This window comes from Bos taurus, chromosome 3, assembly GCF_002263795.3.
Source record: "Bos taurus isolate L1 Dominette 01449 registration number 42190680 breed Hereford chromosome 3, ARS-UCD2.0, whole genome shotgun sequence".
NCBI classification, from domain to species: Eukaryota; Metazoa; Chordata; class Mammalia; order Artiodactyla; family Bovidae; genus Bos; species Bos taurus.
In genome coordinates this window covers 9,456,468-9,473,955 of record NC_037330.1, presented here as the reverse complement: position 1 = coordinate 9,473,955, position 17,488 = coordinate 9,456,468, and the positions used below count along the sequence as shown (strand labels likewise).

Here is a 17,488-nt window from a genome sequence, read left to right as displayed (position 1 = left end):
TGGAGATACCAGAGGCAGGGAGTCCAGCTCTTACCAGACTGTTACAGTAATCAAGTAGAGTTGGAAGAACGTGGGCTGGAGCAGTGGTCAAGGGAATACAGAGGAGACCTTTTATTTTGTACAACGGGGATTACCCCAGACCTGGGGGCCCACTGGCAATCCTGGCAGGAAGGACCCACATTCTCTCCAGCACAGGCCCAGGCTGGGGTAAGTGTCATGGAGTCAGGATTTGGTGTGAAGGACAAGCAACTGAACAAGCCCATAACTAACGGATGTTACAGTTTTCATAGTCTGAGTATAAAGGCATTGCTGGACAACTCAAGAGGATGTCTGAGCATGGATGAAGGAGACCTAAGGTGAGAGAAGTTTTCACCCTCCACAGACAAATCCAGGAAGTCTTCCTGGAGATGGCGGCAGAAGCATAAAGTAGAAACCACCTATTCATCCAACTTGTACCCATCTGCTACTGCTACCGCTAAGTCACTTCAGTTGTGTCCAACTCTGTGCGACCCCATAGATGGCAGCCCACCAGGCTCCCCCGTCCCTGGGATTCTCCAGGCAAGAACACTGGAGTGGGTTGCCATTTCCTTCTCCAATGCGTGAAAGTGAAAAGTGAAAGTGAAGTCGCTCAGTCGTGTCTGATCCTCAGCGACCCCATGGACTGCAGCCTACCAGGCTCCTCCATCCATGGGATTTTCCAGGCAAAGTGGGGTGCAATTGCCTTCTCCATGTACCCAGCTAATAAATGTTTAATACATGGTGCGGGCACTAGGCCGATACAAAAACACTGCAGAACCCACTCTCTAGCATAGGTCAGTGGAAAGCCCCAGACTGAATGATAGCTCCCATGTTTTAAGCATCTATCTGTGCGAGTCACTAGGGACTTACAATTTCTAAATCTCACAAGAACCCTGTGAGACAGACATCAGTGTTCCCATCTTACGCACAAGGACACTGAGGCTCTGAGGCAACCTGCCCAAGAGAGGAGCAGAGCCAGCATGAAGCCCGAGTCCCCTTACCTGGCTGCCTCTGAAAGACCTGGATCTTTCACTGACTGTAGACAAGTCATTCAGTTTTTCTGAGTCTCAGAGGTGGGTCAACAAAACAGGTTTTGGCCCTACAACTTAGAACAAAGGAGACATATGCAAAAGCAAATTAGAATATGTTACTATCACAGGGGCAGTGACAGGGCACCCTGGGGAGAGGATGCCATAGCAGAGAGAAGGGCTGTGAGGCCCGAAGCAGCCAGCCTGAGCCTCTTCTAGGGGAAGTGTAGTCTCAAGAAAGGAGGGGCTCACCTGAGGCTTCCTGAGGGGTCCCCTGCTGGAAGCCAGGTGAAGGAACCGAGGCTGGTACTGCTGGTACTGAGGTGAAGCCGGGGCATTCCCGGAGGTGACACAGACACTGATGGGGCTCAGACCTCATCAGCAGGCTCTGCCAGAGTTGAGGAGAAACCCTTCAGGCTGGAGAGGAAAACAGGCTTTTCTAACTTCTTCCTTCCCTCTTGCAGTCTGCCTGAGAATCTGAGGGAGGAAAGTCCCTAGGGTCGAGGGAAGTGAGAGCTGCCATGCTGGGCCTGGGCAGAGGGGTAAGGCAAAGAGACAGAGGGAAGCACGGCTCTGCAAGTTGTCTATATTTGCATGCTGAGCTCATTGCTGCTCTTTTTCTCCCCAGAAAATAAAATTACATCACGATGCAGGGGGGAGGGGGAAGGCTGGAGGGTGGTATATTTGGGAAAGGTGAGAGGAACACAAGGGGGAGGCCGGCATCATCCTGGAGAGAGAAGATCTGTAACTCCAGGACAGGCGAAGAAAGCCCCCACTTTGCTTCTGGACTCCACTCCTCCCCCCTCTCCCACCTTCAAGGTGGATAAATCTGAGTGGTCATTTACTACGGCTCCCCTGACCCATAAAGGGAAGAAAAAGGTTTTTTCAAACACAGAGTCAAGCAGCTAAAAGGATCCAGAGGCCAAAGGCCTTCCAAACTCTAACTTACTCTTTGCCGTCCAGGGTCCCAGCCACTGTGGTCACCGAAAGGTCTAAGGGGAGGTGTGTGTTCCTTTGGGAATAATTAAATCTGAGAATGGGGGTTCGCTGCTTAGGGGAAAAGGAACGTCACTAGTCCAGTCCTCCCTTACTTCTGCCCCCATCCCGAGTCTTCCAGAACCCCAGCCCCCTCCTGCCTCCCCTCCCCCTCTCCCGCCCCTCCCCGCCCCCCGCCCCTCCCCGGCTCTGACATCACGGGCCGGCCGGGTGGGGTGAGGCGGCGCCGGGCTCGGGCTCAGGCTCCGCGGGCGGAAGAGGCGGCGGCGGCGGCGGCAGAAGCGGCGGCGGCGGCGGCGGGAGCCGAGGAGGAGGCTCCAGACGCTGCTCAGGAACCGGGGACGCCAGAGTGCCCGCTCCCCGAGCGCTCAGCCCCGGAGGCGGTGAGAGGGCCGCGCGGGGATGTGTCGCGGGGAGGGGAGGATCTGCGGTCTGGGCTTGGAGGGGCGTCGATCCGGGACGCCTGGGGGCAGATGCGGAGCGTGGGGGCCCCGGACGGGTTCGCTCCATGTCAGGCCCCACGGGCTTCGTCTCTGTTGGTGTGCTCGAGCGCTGAGTGCGTACTGGAGGCGGCGTGGCTCCGGCCGCCCGTTCCACGATGAACGGCAGTGTGGGAGTCGGACCGGGGCCTGGGGATTGGGATGCAGCCTGCTTCCCGCCCAGCCGACTCTACGGGGCCGCCAGCTCCCGCCCCTCCCTCCCCTTCTCTGGCTTCGGACTCGCCTCGGCTGGCGGTCTCCCTGCCCAGCCCTGCCTCAGTTCCGCCAGCAGCCGCCCCTACTCCGAGGGCTTAAACCCGGCAGCTGGCACCACGTGCCTTCATCCAGTCTCTGCACCTGGGAAGAGGTGGGGTTGTCGAAAGCTAGTCCAGAGGGAAGGAATCGGGAGCTGGAGGGTGTAGAGGAGTGGAGTAGCTAACGTAAAACCTATTAATTTCATATAATCCGTGTCAAAACTGTCAGGGACACACACACACCTACAAGAGACACGCCAACACACACGGTGACACACACGCATGTGACTCTTACACACATCAACTGCACACAGCAAATCACAAACAGCCAGCCCTGCACTTGGGCATCCAAGCCCCCACCTCATCCCCACTGCCTCCCATGTGCGAGTCTCCTGGAAGAATATCAGTTTAACAGGACAGCTGAAGTCCACCCTGATTTTCTGGGTATTTTCTCCCAGCCCTAGGTTTCGGATTGCCCCTCTTTAAAACAGTGAAAAAAAAAAAATGGTAGAAAATCCTGGTCGCATTCCAGGACAGGGAGACAGGATCTTGAGGGTGAGTGAGGCTGCTACTTTGAAACTGGGTGAGTAGTGAGGGTAGGGGCTGCTGGTGGCCTCTCTTGCTGGGTCCATTTGGAGCTTAGGGTGCTGGGAGTGGCTGGCTTCTGGGCTTCTGAGTGGCCAAGGGATGGAGGAGGGGGTGGAAGAAAGGGAGAGGGAGAAAAAGAAGAAATGAGTATGAGTCAGCCAAGGATGGAGCCCAAGTCAGAGAGAGAGAATGAGGGGAATGTGTGTGACAGGCAGACAACATCGAGAGAGGGACACAGGGACAGAGATACAGTCAGGGAACTGGGAGAGGAAGGAAGTGAGAGTCAGAGATGGTCAGAAGAGCGGGGAGAGTGCTGGGGAATGGATTACGGAGGCCCAAAAATTAGGGAGGATGAAAGCAGGGTGGTGGTGGGACCACTGGGAGTTAGGGGAAACATGCTGAATCTGTATGTTTTGTTTCCCTGTGTGTCTGGCCTCCAGGCTGTCAGAGCGATTAGCTTTAATTGCTCTTCCCTTTGTGGTTAAACACTCCATTGGGGAAATTGCCAGAGATGCCCTAGGCTGCTGGCTGCCCTGGTTGCCTACTTCCTCACTTCCCTGACACCTGTGCCCATCATGTGTGCATGTACTGTCATGCACGTATAGGACCAGTTACACCCTGTCGTGCCATCCCCTCACTCTCTTAACAGTGTCACCCACTGTGCAGTGGCAGACATCACTAACCTGTGTGCAAACTTATTTTCTTTATAGCAGGGACACTCACTCCTTCCTAGTATAGCTATAATAGTACAGTAGCTCTGTGTATTAAAATGAGGACACCAAGTCACAGAACCCAGGAATACTAAGGTATTCTTGGCTACCACCAGGTAGGATAGGATGAAAGCCCATTTAAAGACCAGGGACAGAGGTAATAGATGAGGAAGAGATAGAGATGGGAGAGAAATACAAATAGAAAGAGATAGAACCAGATGATTAGAGAATAGCACAGCCCCACTCCCTCTCTCCTGCCCTGCCTGATCCAATGCCTGGTATCTCCTCTTGCTCTCATCTTGGGTCCAGGCTTTCTTCTCTTAGTCTAAGGGCTAGAAGCTTCACCCCTTGTCTCTGTACTCAGGCGTAACCCATTTTGCTTCTTGCACTGAACATTGGGAGGTTGAGGTGTCCTACCTCACCCCCTCATTCCGAGGCTGGCTCTGGAGTCTTAGAATCCTCTTCTTCCTACTTTATAGATATAAATGCATCCCCTGCGCCCCACAAAAAGTTGAATAGAAGCTAAAGGGAGAAGTCAGTTGTGTATGACTGTAAAGGGATAATTAGGGATGGACTGCAGGACTGCTTGAATTTGGGGCCCAGATCAGACTTCACCTGGCACTTTCCCACCCCAGCCCTCTGCTTTGCGGTGATTACCACCCTCTCAAGCCCAGGCAGTAGGACTGACAGACACGAGTGCCTACAAGCCCCCTTCTGCCTGCTGCAGGGATCTCCAGGTCCTTGCAGCTCCCCTCAGCTTAGGCAGCTGCAGCAGATGTGAGGGAGGGAGGGGGAGCAGCCCCTAATCCCAAGGCTTCTTAAATTTACTGAGGATTTGGAACCAAATGCTAGGGAGTGGGGATGATCATGAATTAACGTCCAAATGCATAGAAATTCTTGGGGTGCTGCCACCTCCTCCAAAGGACGTTTTACCCCAATTTGCCAGACTTCTCCAAGTGCCCCCAGGGCCTGCCTCTCCCTCCCCAGTGCCCATGGAGCACCCACCTGTCATGTTCCCAACCACTACCATCCTAGAAGGTCAGAATCTAACCCTTACCTCTTGCTCCTCTCCCTCAGCATCCTCAGTTGGTTTGACTTTTGTCAGGGCCCCACCTGCAGCCAGCTGAGGAGGAGAGGGAGGCAGGAAGGAAGGTGTGAGGAAGCGGTGAGCAGAGCACAGAATGATCTGGGAGGGAAGGGGACTGACTTCCTGGCAGCCTCAGCTCCGGTTCCCGGTTCCTGCCTGAGTATCCTGTCCCAAGAATGGCCTCCACCCAGGCCGCCTGGTGTTCCCTGGGCAGCCTCTGCCCTGTTCCAGAGATCAGGAGGACTTTCTGAGCTATGGGGACAGGAGAATTCTCTATAGGCCCTTTGGAATTCTGAATCTTGGGTGAGAAAAGCAACATGGAGAGTGGAGCCAAGCTTCTGCCAAGGCGCACCCATCATGGCCAGACTACCACTGAATAATGGTTGACCAGGGAGACTTGAGAACCAAGTAAGGAAACTCCCCCCACACTTCCCTACTGTTGCACCTGCTGCCACACCCAGGCCTGGGCAGATGGCTGTCTGCAGGGAGGCAGGCAACCAGGCTGCCTTGCCCAGCTCCCTCACGGGGCCTTTCCCCTATCCTTTCTGTCTCTTCTTACTCACCATTCTTCACATCCCTCCCATCCAGTGGTGTCATTGTCCTGACAACTCGGGGGGACCAGAACTGAGGTTGCCATGGTAACCGCTGAGCTCAGGGCTGCAGCCTTCTCATTGTGGACTCTGTGCTCCCTGTCCCCTTCGCCGCCGCCGCAGGATTCCTCATTTGCAGCCTCAGTCTCTTCCCTCTCCCAACCCCAGTTTGCTTCCTCCGTACTGTAGGCCCCCTCTTACCCTTCCTCTTTTCTCTGGATGTAAGCTTGTGATTATCTGCCTGCTTTCACATACTCTCAGCTGGTCAGACACACACACACACACACACTAGACCACATACACTCAGAACCACTCATCCAATGTTGGCACATACATATCCGTTACCAGAACATCCACACACACCCACAGATAGCAGCACCACCTCCTCCCTGCGCCTGTGCCCACACTCAGAGCAGCACCCACACAGGGTTCTGGTGCACATACCTTCCCACCCCATTTCTCTTAGGGGCCTCCTCACATCCATTCCACTCTCACAGAAAGGTCCTAACCTGCCGCCCCCAGGCTTAATACACATTAATCCCTTCCCACCTACCTCCCCTGTAAATCTGCACACACACACACTCCCTCCTCCCTTCCAGGAGCCACACACACACCACACACACACACACACCTCCCTCCCAGGAGCTACACACACCACACACACACACACACACACACACACCCCCCTCCCTCCCAGGAGCTACACACACACACACAAACTCCCTTCCCCCCTATACACACTCCCTCCTCCCTCCCAGGAACTACACACACACACACACAGACATACCTCTCTCCCAGGAGCTATACACAAACACACACACACACACACCCCCCTCCCTCCCAGGAACCCCGCCCCCCCCACACACACACACCTCCCTCCCAGGAGCTACACACACACACACACCCACACCCACCTACACCTCCCTCCCAGGAGCTACACACACACAGACACACACACAGACACACACACACACCCTCCCTCCCAGGAGCTACACACACACACCCACACCCACCTACACCTCCCTCCCAGGAGCTACACACACACAGACACACACACAGACACACACACACACCCTCCCTCCCAGGAGCTACACACCCACACCCACACCCACCTACACCTCCCTCCCAGGAGCTACACACACACCCCCCTCTCCCCCCACCCAGGAGCTACACACACACACACACACACACACACACACACACACACACCCACACCCACACCTCCCTCCCAGGAGCTACACACACACACACCTCCCTCCCAGGAGCTACACACACACACACACCTCCCTCCCAGGAGCTACACACACACACACACACCTTCCTCCCAGGAGCTACACACACACACACACACACCCCCCCCCCCCACACACCCACCTCCCTCCCAGGAGCCACACACACACACACACACACACACCTCCCTCCCAGGAGCTACACACACACAAACGCCCTCCCCCTCCCAGGAACTATACACACTCCCTCCTCCCTCCCAGGAGCTACGCACACACCCCTCCCTCCCAGGAACCGCCCCCCCCCCCCACACACATTCCCCCCCCTCCCTCCCAGGAGCTATACACACACACACACACACACACACACACACCCCCACCCACCTCCCTCCCAGGAGCTACACACACGCACACACTCCCTCCTCCCAGTGTCTCTCTCATTTACAAACTCTTCTTCCATGTGAAAGCAGGGCACCATGATCCTAAAGTCTGTCCCATTTTTGAGCTGAGGGCTTGGTCTCAGAGTCTCCTCAGTGGGGGCAGTCTTCTTGAGGGCCTCCCGCCCACGCTGCCCTTTTCCTTTCTGCTCTTTTCATACCCCCCTTCATTCTTATCCCCGTCTCTGAACCCTGTCCCCGTCATTCCCTTGTCTCTGTACCCCCCCTCCTGTCCTTGGATTATCAGTGCCGGGGGCGGGGGCTGAGGCTGAGCTCCAGAGCCTGCTGCTGTGACCTAGATTTCAGGGCGGAGACGGTCCTGGTGCTGACAGTCGGAGAGCGCTGCTCCTGGCCCAGCCTGGCAGGGCCACCGCTGGGCCCTTCTGTCTGGTTGCACCTGGGTGTGCAAGTGAGCATGCATGCAAGTGCCTGCTTCTCTGGGGGTCATGCTGGCCCTGCCGCCTGGCTTATTGTGTGTTTGTGTCACGGTGCCTGCCACCAAGGGAGGCTTGTTTGTTCTGGTCCAAGCAGGGGGCTGGGAATGGGGCCTGCTGGGTCCACACCCCTTACTATATGGTGGCCATGCTTCTCCACCTCAGCTTTCCTTCACATAAACAGAAATAAGGAAATGGGCTGTGTCAGCCAGCCCCTTTCTGCAGTATTTCTAGCCCATTCTTGGAGATTTGTGGGCAGTTTCGTACAAGGTCATCTCCCTCCTTGCTCCACCCCTTGGTCTAGCTACAGACTGTTTACGGCATAACTTATTTTTGTAAATGCTTTACTTTTCTAATTACAAAAGAAATACAGTTCTAGGGGGGAAAAATCCCCTTTTTAAAAACCTACCACTAGAGTTGTATATTTTATCAAATCCAGAAAGTTCATTCTAAGGTCTGGCCTTTCTTCTTTCTGTCTTAGCCATAGTCCCTGTCTTAGTGGAAGGAGGGTCTTTGATGTCCTCTCCCTTTTCACCCAAGAATCATGAAAGGGGCATGGGGTGAAGGCCTAAATGAGATCCAGCCTTCCCAGCTTTGGGGAGGTCATGTTGAAGGTAGTGCCAGCCGGATGTTGATGGAAGCATAAGTGGCAGCCCCCTTCCTGCCAGACTTTCCCAAAGCAGCATCTGAACCCCTTCCCCCTGCCACCCAGCCAGCCTGAGAACTGGGCAGGGGGCCAGAGCCAGCCGCTTGGTATTCTTGGGCGCGGGGGCTGTAGGCATAGCACAAAGGCTAGGAGAGAGGGTTGTGTGGAGGTCTGGCAGCCATCAAGGGAGAAAATGGGCTCTACAAAGGTGGGGCTGTGGCCCATTGCTTTACCCTCCCCACCCCCACCCCGATGACTGAATACAGGGCTGAGCACAGAGGGGCCAGGGGACCATTAGACCAGGCAGCTAGGCATCTATCCAAAAATGAGTCACTAGTGGGGTAGTGGGGAGTTGAACTGAGGGACCCCATTTGCTTCTGGAAAAGAATAGGAGCTAGAACATGAGCCCCCCCAAACAACCCCAGCCCCTTTTTTTTAGCTTCTTACTGCCACAGCAAGCCTTTCCCTGGTGGTAGTTTTGGAGTGTTTTGTTTTTTGACAGGGGGAGGGGTTGCAGGTGGGTGGGGCAATCTGGGTGAGAAAGTCAGGAGCAGGTTGCTATGGTAACCGCCTCCTCAGTCAGGGAGCCGTTGCCAGGGTTACTGTTACAGGGAGGAAAAGGAAGAAAAAAGATGGTGGGAGAAGGAGGTGTGATTTTTCACTCTAGACTTGAGCCTGGTCCCTAGCTTTCCAGTTACTTCCTGTCTGCTCCTATCTCCTTGGGGTCTTCCTTTTCTCCCTCCAGCCCTGGCCTCCCCAGCCTGAGTTCTGGGCACATGCCTGGCAGGGCTGAGGAAGTGGGCAGTGCCAGTGAGTGAACCAGATCCTGAAGCTCAAGTTCAGCGTCCTGTCTCCTTGTTCCCCCAACTCCAGTCATGGCCGAGTACGGGACCCTCCTCCAGGACCTGACCAACAACATTACCCTTGAAGATCTGGAGCAGCTCAAGTCAGCCTGCAAGGAGGACATCCCCAGTGAGAAGAGTGAGGAGATCACTACTGGCAGTGCCTGGTTTAGCTTCCTGGAGAGCCACAACAAGCTGGACAAAGGTGGGGGAGGGGGCCACAGGCATCTGGCCATCAGCCTCTCAGGCTCAGCTCATGCAGCAAGTAGAAATCAGACCTCCTGTACAAAGACCTCCTCTCTGACAAGGCAGGATGACAGGAATGCTCGAGGAGAGGAGACTGGCTCTAGGGCAGTGGTCTTTACATTCTTCATGGTTCCCTTGTCAGTAAAAATATTAATTCAGTAGATGTTACTCAGATCCTACTGTGCTGTGCTACTATCACATATATAATAGAACATTAAAGTTAAAAGCGATAAAAGTTTAAAACCACAAGTTCTATCATTTTCTTGTCTACTTTTAGAGACCACTGCCCTGGAAAGGGCTTTGGGGAGGAACTGGTGTTTAAGATGGCCCTGAAGGGCAAGAGGGATTTCAAAGGTAGGGTCCAAAGGAAGCCCTGCTAGGCAGAGGGACACAGTATGTTTAGAAGTGGCTGGAAAGGTGAGTTGAGACTGTGCTGTGGAGGGCCTTGAGTGATGCAGCATTTGATAGGTGAGGTCAGTGACCTGAGGGCCCTTTCAGAGATGAACCTGTAGCGTGGAGTATAGGGAGGCTGAAGGAGGACATGCTGCACTCAGGAGACTACTGCAGTGGAGGCGAGGAGCCAGGCAAGAAGGCCTCGGCAGTCTCCCAGAACTGGCCAATTCACACCATCCCTCTGGTCCTGCCCGTACCTTCTTGTTCACAATTACCCCTCTCACTAGGCCCAGAAATCTCTCCCAGTTTGTCTCAGATCCCACCCTTTCAGTCCCACTTGGGCTGCGTGGAAATTCTGAGGCATGTTGTGGTTTTGTCGCTAAGTCATATCCTCTGTCTCTGGGATTTCCCAGGCAAGAATACTGCAAGGAGTTTGCCATTTCCTTCTCTGGGATCTTCCAAGTCCAGGGATCGAACCCGAGTCTCCTGCATTGGCAGGCGGATTCTTTACCACTGAGCCACCAACCAGCAAAGCCCCCATTCTGATGCTTACTTGGAGGAAAAGTGGAAGAGGGACAGGGTGGATGATGGGTATTTGGAAGGCCAGTTCATTTTCTCTGCTCCCCTCCCCTCCCGTGTGGAACCTGGTATTTCACCTAAATCTCACATTCTAAATCTGTAATCTTGAAACTTAACTGATTAATGATCTGTCCTTCCCGGGAATAGTCAGTCCTCTGTACTGTTTTTCGCCCTGGCTTTCTGTTCCTGGCTTAGTTACCCCTCATCTTCCAGGGAGGCCTCACTCTTCTGGTGGAAGCGCTCAGTCTCCGTTCTTGAAGCCCAGTCCAGTAGTGTAGGGGAAGCTGACAGCTACAGTCTAGCTCTGACCCTGTCTCCTGCCTTCCTCTAGACAACCTCTCTTATATCGAGCACATCTTTGAGATCTCCCGCCGTCCTGACCTCCTCACTATGGTGGTTGACTACAGAACCCGTGTTCTGAAGATCTCTGAGGAAGATGAGCTGGACACCAAGCTAACCCGTATCCCCAGTGCCAAGAAGTACAAAGGTAAGAGGCCATGCCTTGAATGTGCACCTCTGCCCCCCACGGACTACCTGTGCAATACTTGAATTTGGGGAGGACAGAGGCTCTGTTAGCCTGTCTGCTGTCTCCCATGACTTCTGTCCCTGGACATGTGCCTTTTTGCCCTCAGACATTATCCGGCAGCCCTCTGAGGAAGAGATCATCAAATTGGCTCCTCCACCGAAGAAAGCCTGAGCAAGGGGGAGGAAGAGGAGGAAGGTTGGACCTTCATCAGACTACTCTTTCCCCATCCTGCAGGGGAGGGGCAAGGGCAGCCCTCCCCCATCTACCCACTTACTAACCTGGTCCTAACCCCTTACTGTGCGCGTGTGTGTGCGTGTGCGCACGCTCTGGCTGTCTGTCTACATGTCTAGCTCATCTAGTTCCTCCTCCTTGTGAGGGGATGGGGGTCAGGGGCTGGGGGTGGTGGTGGGGCTCAGTTTCCCCACTCCAGGGGGAGTTGGGGGCTATTTCTATGCAAATAGAAATAGACACATTCTCTTACTTCCCTTTCCTCCACTCTTCCCCCACCTCCAAGTGTGGGAGCAGAAAGGACCTGTGTTTTCCTACATTGAGGAGGCAAGGCAAGAGTAAGGCATGGGAGAGTTGGGTGAATCTAATGAAAAGCAGTGAGAGGAAAGATGAAGAAGCCACCCAACCCCCACCTGGCAGGGGCAAAGAGAAGCCAGAGTTTGTGTTTGTACCCCAATGCTGGACTGGCTGAGGAGTCCTGTTTCCGACTGTTCCTCAGGTTAGAGGGCCTGGGCACCAGCAGGTCCCCTTTTGCTCCCCTTTCATAGGCCTAGGGTGGGTGTGAGCCAGGGACCTGAAGAGAGAGATCACTGGATCCTTTCCCGGCCCCCAAGTTCAAACCCCATGAGAACCCAGCACTAGATTCCAGCCCCATCCCCCACCTCTGGAGAGACAATGCTGGGAACAGACCGACCCCCACCACTGAGCCTGAGGGGATGAAGGCAGAGAGGAGTCCTCTTTTCTACTCCTTTATTCCTACTCAGACTGTTGCACATACTAGCCTTGGGAGTTCCTAGAATAGAAATCCTTAGGTTTTAATTCCAGTCCTGTTTCCACCTACAGAGTCCCAACGTGGTTATTGCAGGCAACGTTCCCTCTCTCCGTGGTCTAGAAGCCCCTCCCCCAAGGTAGAAAGAAGGGAAGAAGCTAACTCCAGTGTTTCCGTTGCACTGATCCCCAATTCAGTCCAGGAGGGGGCTTAGTAACCCCTCTCCCTCAATATCCTGGCACCTTGGGCTTGTGAACGCCTCCTAGCCAAATCACTAGAGTACAGTGACCCCAGCCTCCTGCCTGTCCCGAGTGAGCCCTCCCCACCCTGACCGTGCTAACTGTGTGTACATATATATTCTACATATATGTATATTAAACCCGCACTGCCATGTGTACCCTTTTTCTGTGGTGTCTAGCATTAACTTATTGTCAAGGCCCGGGCGGGGGTGGAAGGAGAATGCCACAGTGAAGGGAGTGGCAGAGTCAAATTGCTATATAGTCGAAAAAGAAAACTTTTTTAAACTTTAATTTCACATGCAATCTCAAGAGACTATTTAGAGAGTTTAAGTGAGGTGGGGAGCTTTTGGGATGTTGGGAACAAAACTTCAGTGGGAGGGAAGGGCTGGCTGTTGGAGAGGGAAGAAGCCAGACTGGCTGGAGAGCACCCTCTACCAGCCCAGCCCAGCCCAGCCCGTCCCCTCTGGCCACTGCTGCGGACACCTGCCTTAAAACATACACCTCGAGTACTCCACAGTTTTGCCTTAAAGGACCTTCCCAAGTTTCCCCAGCCCTGTCTGGCTTTCTCCCTCAAGGAGAGAGAGATACTTGTAGAATTGGGAGGTGGAAAATGAGCATGAATTGTCCTTCCAAGCCAGGATACGTTACGTGAGATGGAGTCAGAGAGAGAGAGAAGCGGGGAATAAAGAGGCTCTTCAAAGCGAGGCTTCCTTTGAAGAGAGGAGAGGATGAGATGAGAGAAAGGAGACAGGGTTCATTTTCAGCGGAGTGTAGTAAATTTCTCTGTAAGGCAAAATAATCTAAAAAGACTAACCTGCCCTCCTACCCCCATACTGCTGTGAGACTGCCCCATTCTCTGCTCCTCTGTCTGCAGTGTGCACGGCCTTGTTCTAACCCTGGAATAAAGGTGATTGATTGTACTGTACCTAACTGATTTTAGAATTTCTGTGAGTGACCAAGATTTTGGAGACTTTGGATGACTGGGAAGGGAGGGAGAGCAAAATTTACCCCCAAATCCTTAACTGCAGCCTGGAACAGAGGTCAGGAAAATATCCCTAAGTAGTATCTCTCCCTTCCCTCATCTTCGAAGTATCACTGAACTGTGAGGCCTGTTCCACTTACACAGTCTCCAGCTGGAGCCCAACTGTTGGAAACATGGATATACCAAGCTGGACTTCCTAAAATTGTAAAACTAAGGTCAGGCACCATACTGAAAGGAGCAAAAATAGACCATCACAAGTGAATGGCTCACATATCACACATAGAGCAGCAGTCAGGAAAAACAAAAAAAAGCTTTACTGAGAGAAAATACACAACAAATTCCAGAGTGCATGGTTTCAGCCCACTCCATCACCCTACCAGCAATAAGAACACAGACCACTCACAGCCACCACACATTCCCTACCTCTGGAAGGAAGTGTAGCAGCTAACATCTGGTCTGAGAGCTGCTAGGAAAAGGGACAGGAGGAAGGAGTGTCTGGGAATTCCATCCTTTCACTCTTCCCTTCCTTCCTGGCCTGTTCTAGTGGAATCTGACTGTCCCAGGATGCAGAATTCCTAGCTGGGAACAAACAAATAGCAGCAAAAGCATTTAAGGGCAAGAATTCAACTGGGACTTTCCTATTTATTGACCACTGACACAACAGATGTCTGAGCCCCAGCCACCTTAATCACTCCTTAGATTAATGCCTTGTCCTTCAATCCCAAGATATGGGAAGGTGGACAAGGTAGAAAGTCAAACACAGGAGGTCTTTCCCTATACTCTTCCATTAGGAAGGGAGCTGGTGTGAAGCTGGATAGCTTAAAGAATCAAGCAGATAAAGGTCAGAGTGAGTGTGTCTTCTATCACACACGGTACTAGGAGAAATGGTCTGCAGTGGCAGGACCCTTCCTGAAGTCATAGTTCAGTCAAGTTTTAAAGATAAGCCAGTCTCTGGCTAGAAGAGCCATCCTAAGAACCCTTACAAGATTTAAGGAGAGGTAGGATATCTGGGGCAAAAAGCTGAAAGGAGTTTTCCTCAACCCTGAAACCATGGTGGGAAAGCATGGAAGGGCAGAATCCTTCCATTCCTGAGCCTCCAGGAAACCTAAAGAGTTAAGCCCCAATCTCCAATGGCCATGCACAGAGGGTAGGCTGACCCCAGGTGACACCTCCATACCATTACTTTCACTCACTCTCTCCTGGAAGTCCCTTTATTGCAGTCATAGAGAATATATAGGTATTTAAACTTTGACAATAATGTTAACGGGATACATCCAATTTTGAGTTGCTTTTTAATATATTTATAGATATAAAATTAGGCCTCTAACAGTGATAGGGACAGGGAGATTGCTGCCACCAAACAACTTTTTTTTTTAAAGTAAGAGAAGAGGTAACATCCTTCCTATGCTTCCACTTCTGCCCCTCCTCCCACCTCCCCCCAACCTCCCTCACCAGACCTACTGAGGGGATGATGGGATAAAGAAGAAAGTGAAGGATACATAATCAAGTGCAAAACACTGTGATAAGTTCAGAGAATGAATGGGGTGGAAAGGAAAGTGAAGAGTGTAGGATGGTTAGGGACTCGTATTAAAAAGACTTCCCAGAAAGACAGGATCCTGGGATGGGGTTGCTCGGGGGTGGGGGGCAGGCGGGCGGAGAAAAACAACGCAACTGTCATAGACTTTTAAAAAATAAAAGAAAATAAAGTCAAAAACCTAAACCAAAGAGAGTGTGGCATTTCTACCACCCCCAGTCTGGCCCCTCGGTACTGAACAGCCAGTTATCCCCCCACCCGCCACCCAAGAAACAAGGGAGACCAAAGAAAAGGAAACCCCATTCCCTACCCCAAACCAGTTAATAAAATAGGCTCTCCCTTCCCCCCCAAAAAGGGTTTGGGGAGAAGCCATTTCTGCTGAGTCCTATGCACCTCTCCATGGAGCCCCATTCCAGGGCTCAACTCCCACTCCTAGACACTCTCTGTAGGTTCACTCCCCTCTGGCTTGTCCTCCTGGGATGTCTTTTTTTTTTTTTTTTAAATCTAAAGCAAAAAAGTCCAAAGTGCGTTTCTGCTGAATGTTAGGGCCTGGCACAGGAAAGGGCTGCCCAGGCAGGATTGGGTTGGCAGCCCCAGCCCACCCCTCCTGGGTATGAGGCCTCAGGATGGCATGCACTGCACCCGGTCAGGACCCTCCTCCTCGTCCGATGTGTCTGAGGAGCTGGGAGACTCATCAGAGTCGGCGTCTGTGGCCCCAACCCCAGGTTCTCGCCAGCGCTGTAGGATGGGAAAGGCTTATTAGTAATTTCCTTGGAACAAGGTCAAGCCTGTTAGGCCTTAGCTACAATTTATATGCTCTAGCCCAGGGGTCAGCAGAATTTTTCTTAAAGGGCCAGATGGTAAATATTTTAGACTCATGGGCCATATCTCTGTCACAACTATTCAACTCTGCTTTCCTGTTGTAGCATGAAAGCAGCCAGACAATACATAAATGAATGGGGGTGGCTATATTCTAACGATACTTTATTTACAAAAAGCAGGCATTTGCCAAAACTGCCAGTTTGCTAAACCCTACCCTAGGGTCTCTTTTGGCATGAGAGAAAAAAAACAGAAGACAGCTTGAGCTTTATTATTTCTTCTCAACCCCTTCCCCACCCTCATGTGTTTGCCTTTTTGAAGACACCCTGGCGCATGCATGGTGATGGAGAACACAAAGCAGACACCATCTATTTCCACTAGTGGCTTGTCCAAGGCTACATGAAGGCTCTGATGGGGATGGGGAATAATGGATAGGAAACCCAACCAACTTCACCTGATTCCTCCTGAAGCAATGAGGAAGTATTCACTGGAATGTTTCACCCTGTTGAGAGGGTCACTGCCCTTGGGACCCACTTCCCACTCCCGCTTACCCGGTGATGGCGCCTCTGTCTCAGGTGGTGCATGAGGAACCAGAGCATGTGGCTATCAAACAGGTCAGTGTGGTGCAAGCTATCTTCATCCCGTTCCCGCTTGTTCTTCTTAATCACCTGGAACCGAAGAGGGTGAGGGGATTGGGTGATGAATATAAACCCTAGACTTGATCAGAATAGGCTGCTGTTCCAGCCCAGTAAAATCTTCCCTTAGAAACTTATTAAGCTAGAGTGAGCTAGATAAGACTAAGAAAGGATGCTCCAGGCCCATCCATTGAGGTGGATAATTTTTCCTAAAGATGTCCCCACCCCCACTTTACCATTAACTAGAGGCACTTCAAAGCTGTGCCATGGACCCCTGGACTGGGACTATTCCTAGAGAGGCAATGACAGGAATGTGGGGAATGGTGTTAGAGCAGCACCTTTAAAAAACTGTACAGCAAGTTATTCCCTTCTATAACAATGAAAACTCCTAACAGTATTTTGATAAGCAGAAAGAAGAAATCCTTAGTCAGTTACTTACATCCTTTAACCCTGTAAGTTCAGTGGAAGTTTCAGCTGTGGGCGCCCAGATTTTGACATCATGGTCTAGGCCACTGGTTGCCAGCACAGGCAGGTGAGGGTGGGGCTCAAGACAGTTTACCTGGTCAGGAGAAGAGGAAAACATAGGCATAGGGGTACGTGGGAATAGTCTAAAAATCACTTCTCATTTTTCACCAATAACTGTCCTTGATAAAAGTTAAGGTAGCTGCTGGGAGGACATGCCCACCCATCATGAGCCTAGGCCAAAGGTCCTGGACACAGACTGGGTATAAGATCAGGCCGATCTCTCATTTCCCATGTTTAGGTAGGGGTGGCCTCATCCCCAGACATAGCTCTAGGGGTGGGCGGGTGACTGGCCAAGCGTATGCTGCCTTCACAAAAAAGCAATGAGGTCCAGATGACCTCATTCTCTCCAGATTCCAAAGCTCCAACTCGCCCAAGGCTGGAAAAAAACATCTCAGTGGCTTTTACCAAGTGGCAAATAAATTTTTTAAAATGAAGAAAACAGCAGCAGCTGCTGAGCCCCTAGAGAAGGCTCAGAGAACAATTACATTCACTTGGCACTGTTTACTAGAACTGGAAGAAGGCATGGGCTGGGAAGAGGCTGAGCCTGAACACTGGTTGGGTAGAGGAGACCCACATCTGCTTGAGACCCCTGCACACCCCAGGAGACGGCACCCTGCTGCCTGCCGTGAAAGCATAACAGGCTCAGCTGCAGGACAGTAGAGTACAGCAAGGCAGTTT

General features: G+C 52.4%; 2 protein-coding genes across 10 annotated transcripts in view; one reads left to right on the top strand and one right to left on the bottom strand.

Moving 5' to 3' along the window:
- The first annotated feature begins 2,271 nt into the window (after window positions 1–2,271).
- PEA15 (proliferation and apoptosis adaptor protein 15) lies at window positions 2,272–13,240 on the top strand. The gene is given in 4 exon segments (NM_001075456.1): window positions 2,272–2,425; window positions 9,367–9,540; window positions 10,885–11,040; window positions 11,186–13,240. Coding segments are annotated over 3 exon segments (393 nt in total). The 5' UTR covers window positions 2,272–2,425; window positions 9,367–9,368; the 3' UTR covers window positions 11,251–13,240.
- DCAF8 (DDB1 and CUL4 associated factor 8) overlaps window positions 11,202–17,488 on the bottom strand; it is a 43,170-nt gene continuing 36,883 nt past the window's right edge. For 8 of the 9 annotated variants that reach the window (XM_059883289.1, XM_059883283.1, XM_005203485.5 and 5 more), the window contains 3 exons: window positions 16,725–16,844; window positions 16,202–16,318; window positions 13,589–15,569 (listed from right to left, as the gene is read on the bottom strand). In XM_059883289.1, coding sequence (XP_059739272.1) covers window positions 15,453–15,569; window positions 16,202–16,318; window positions 16,725–16,844 — 354 coding nt within the window. In that variant the 3' untranslated portion in view covers window positions 13,589–15,452. Of the gene's footprint in view, window positions 15,570–16,201; window positions 16,319–16,724; window positions 16,845–17,488 lie in introns of all 9 variants that reach the window. The other variant, NM_001206419.2, reaches the window with a different exon arrangement.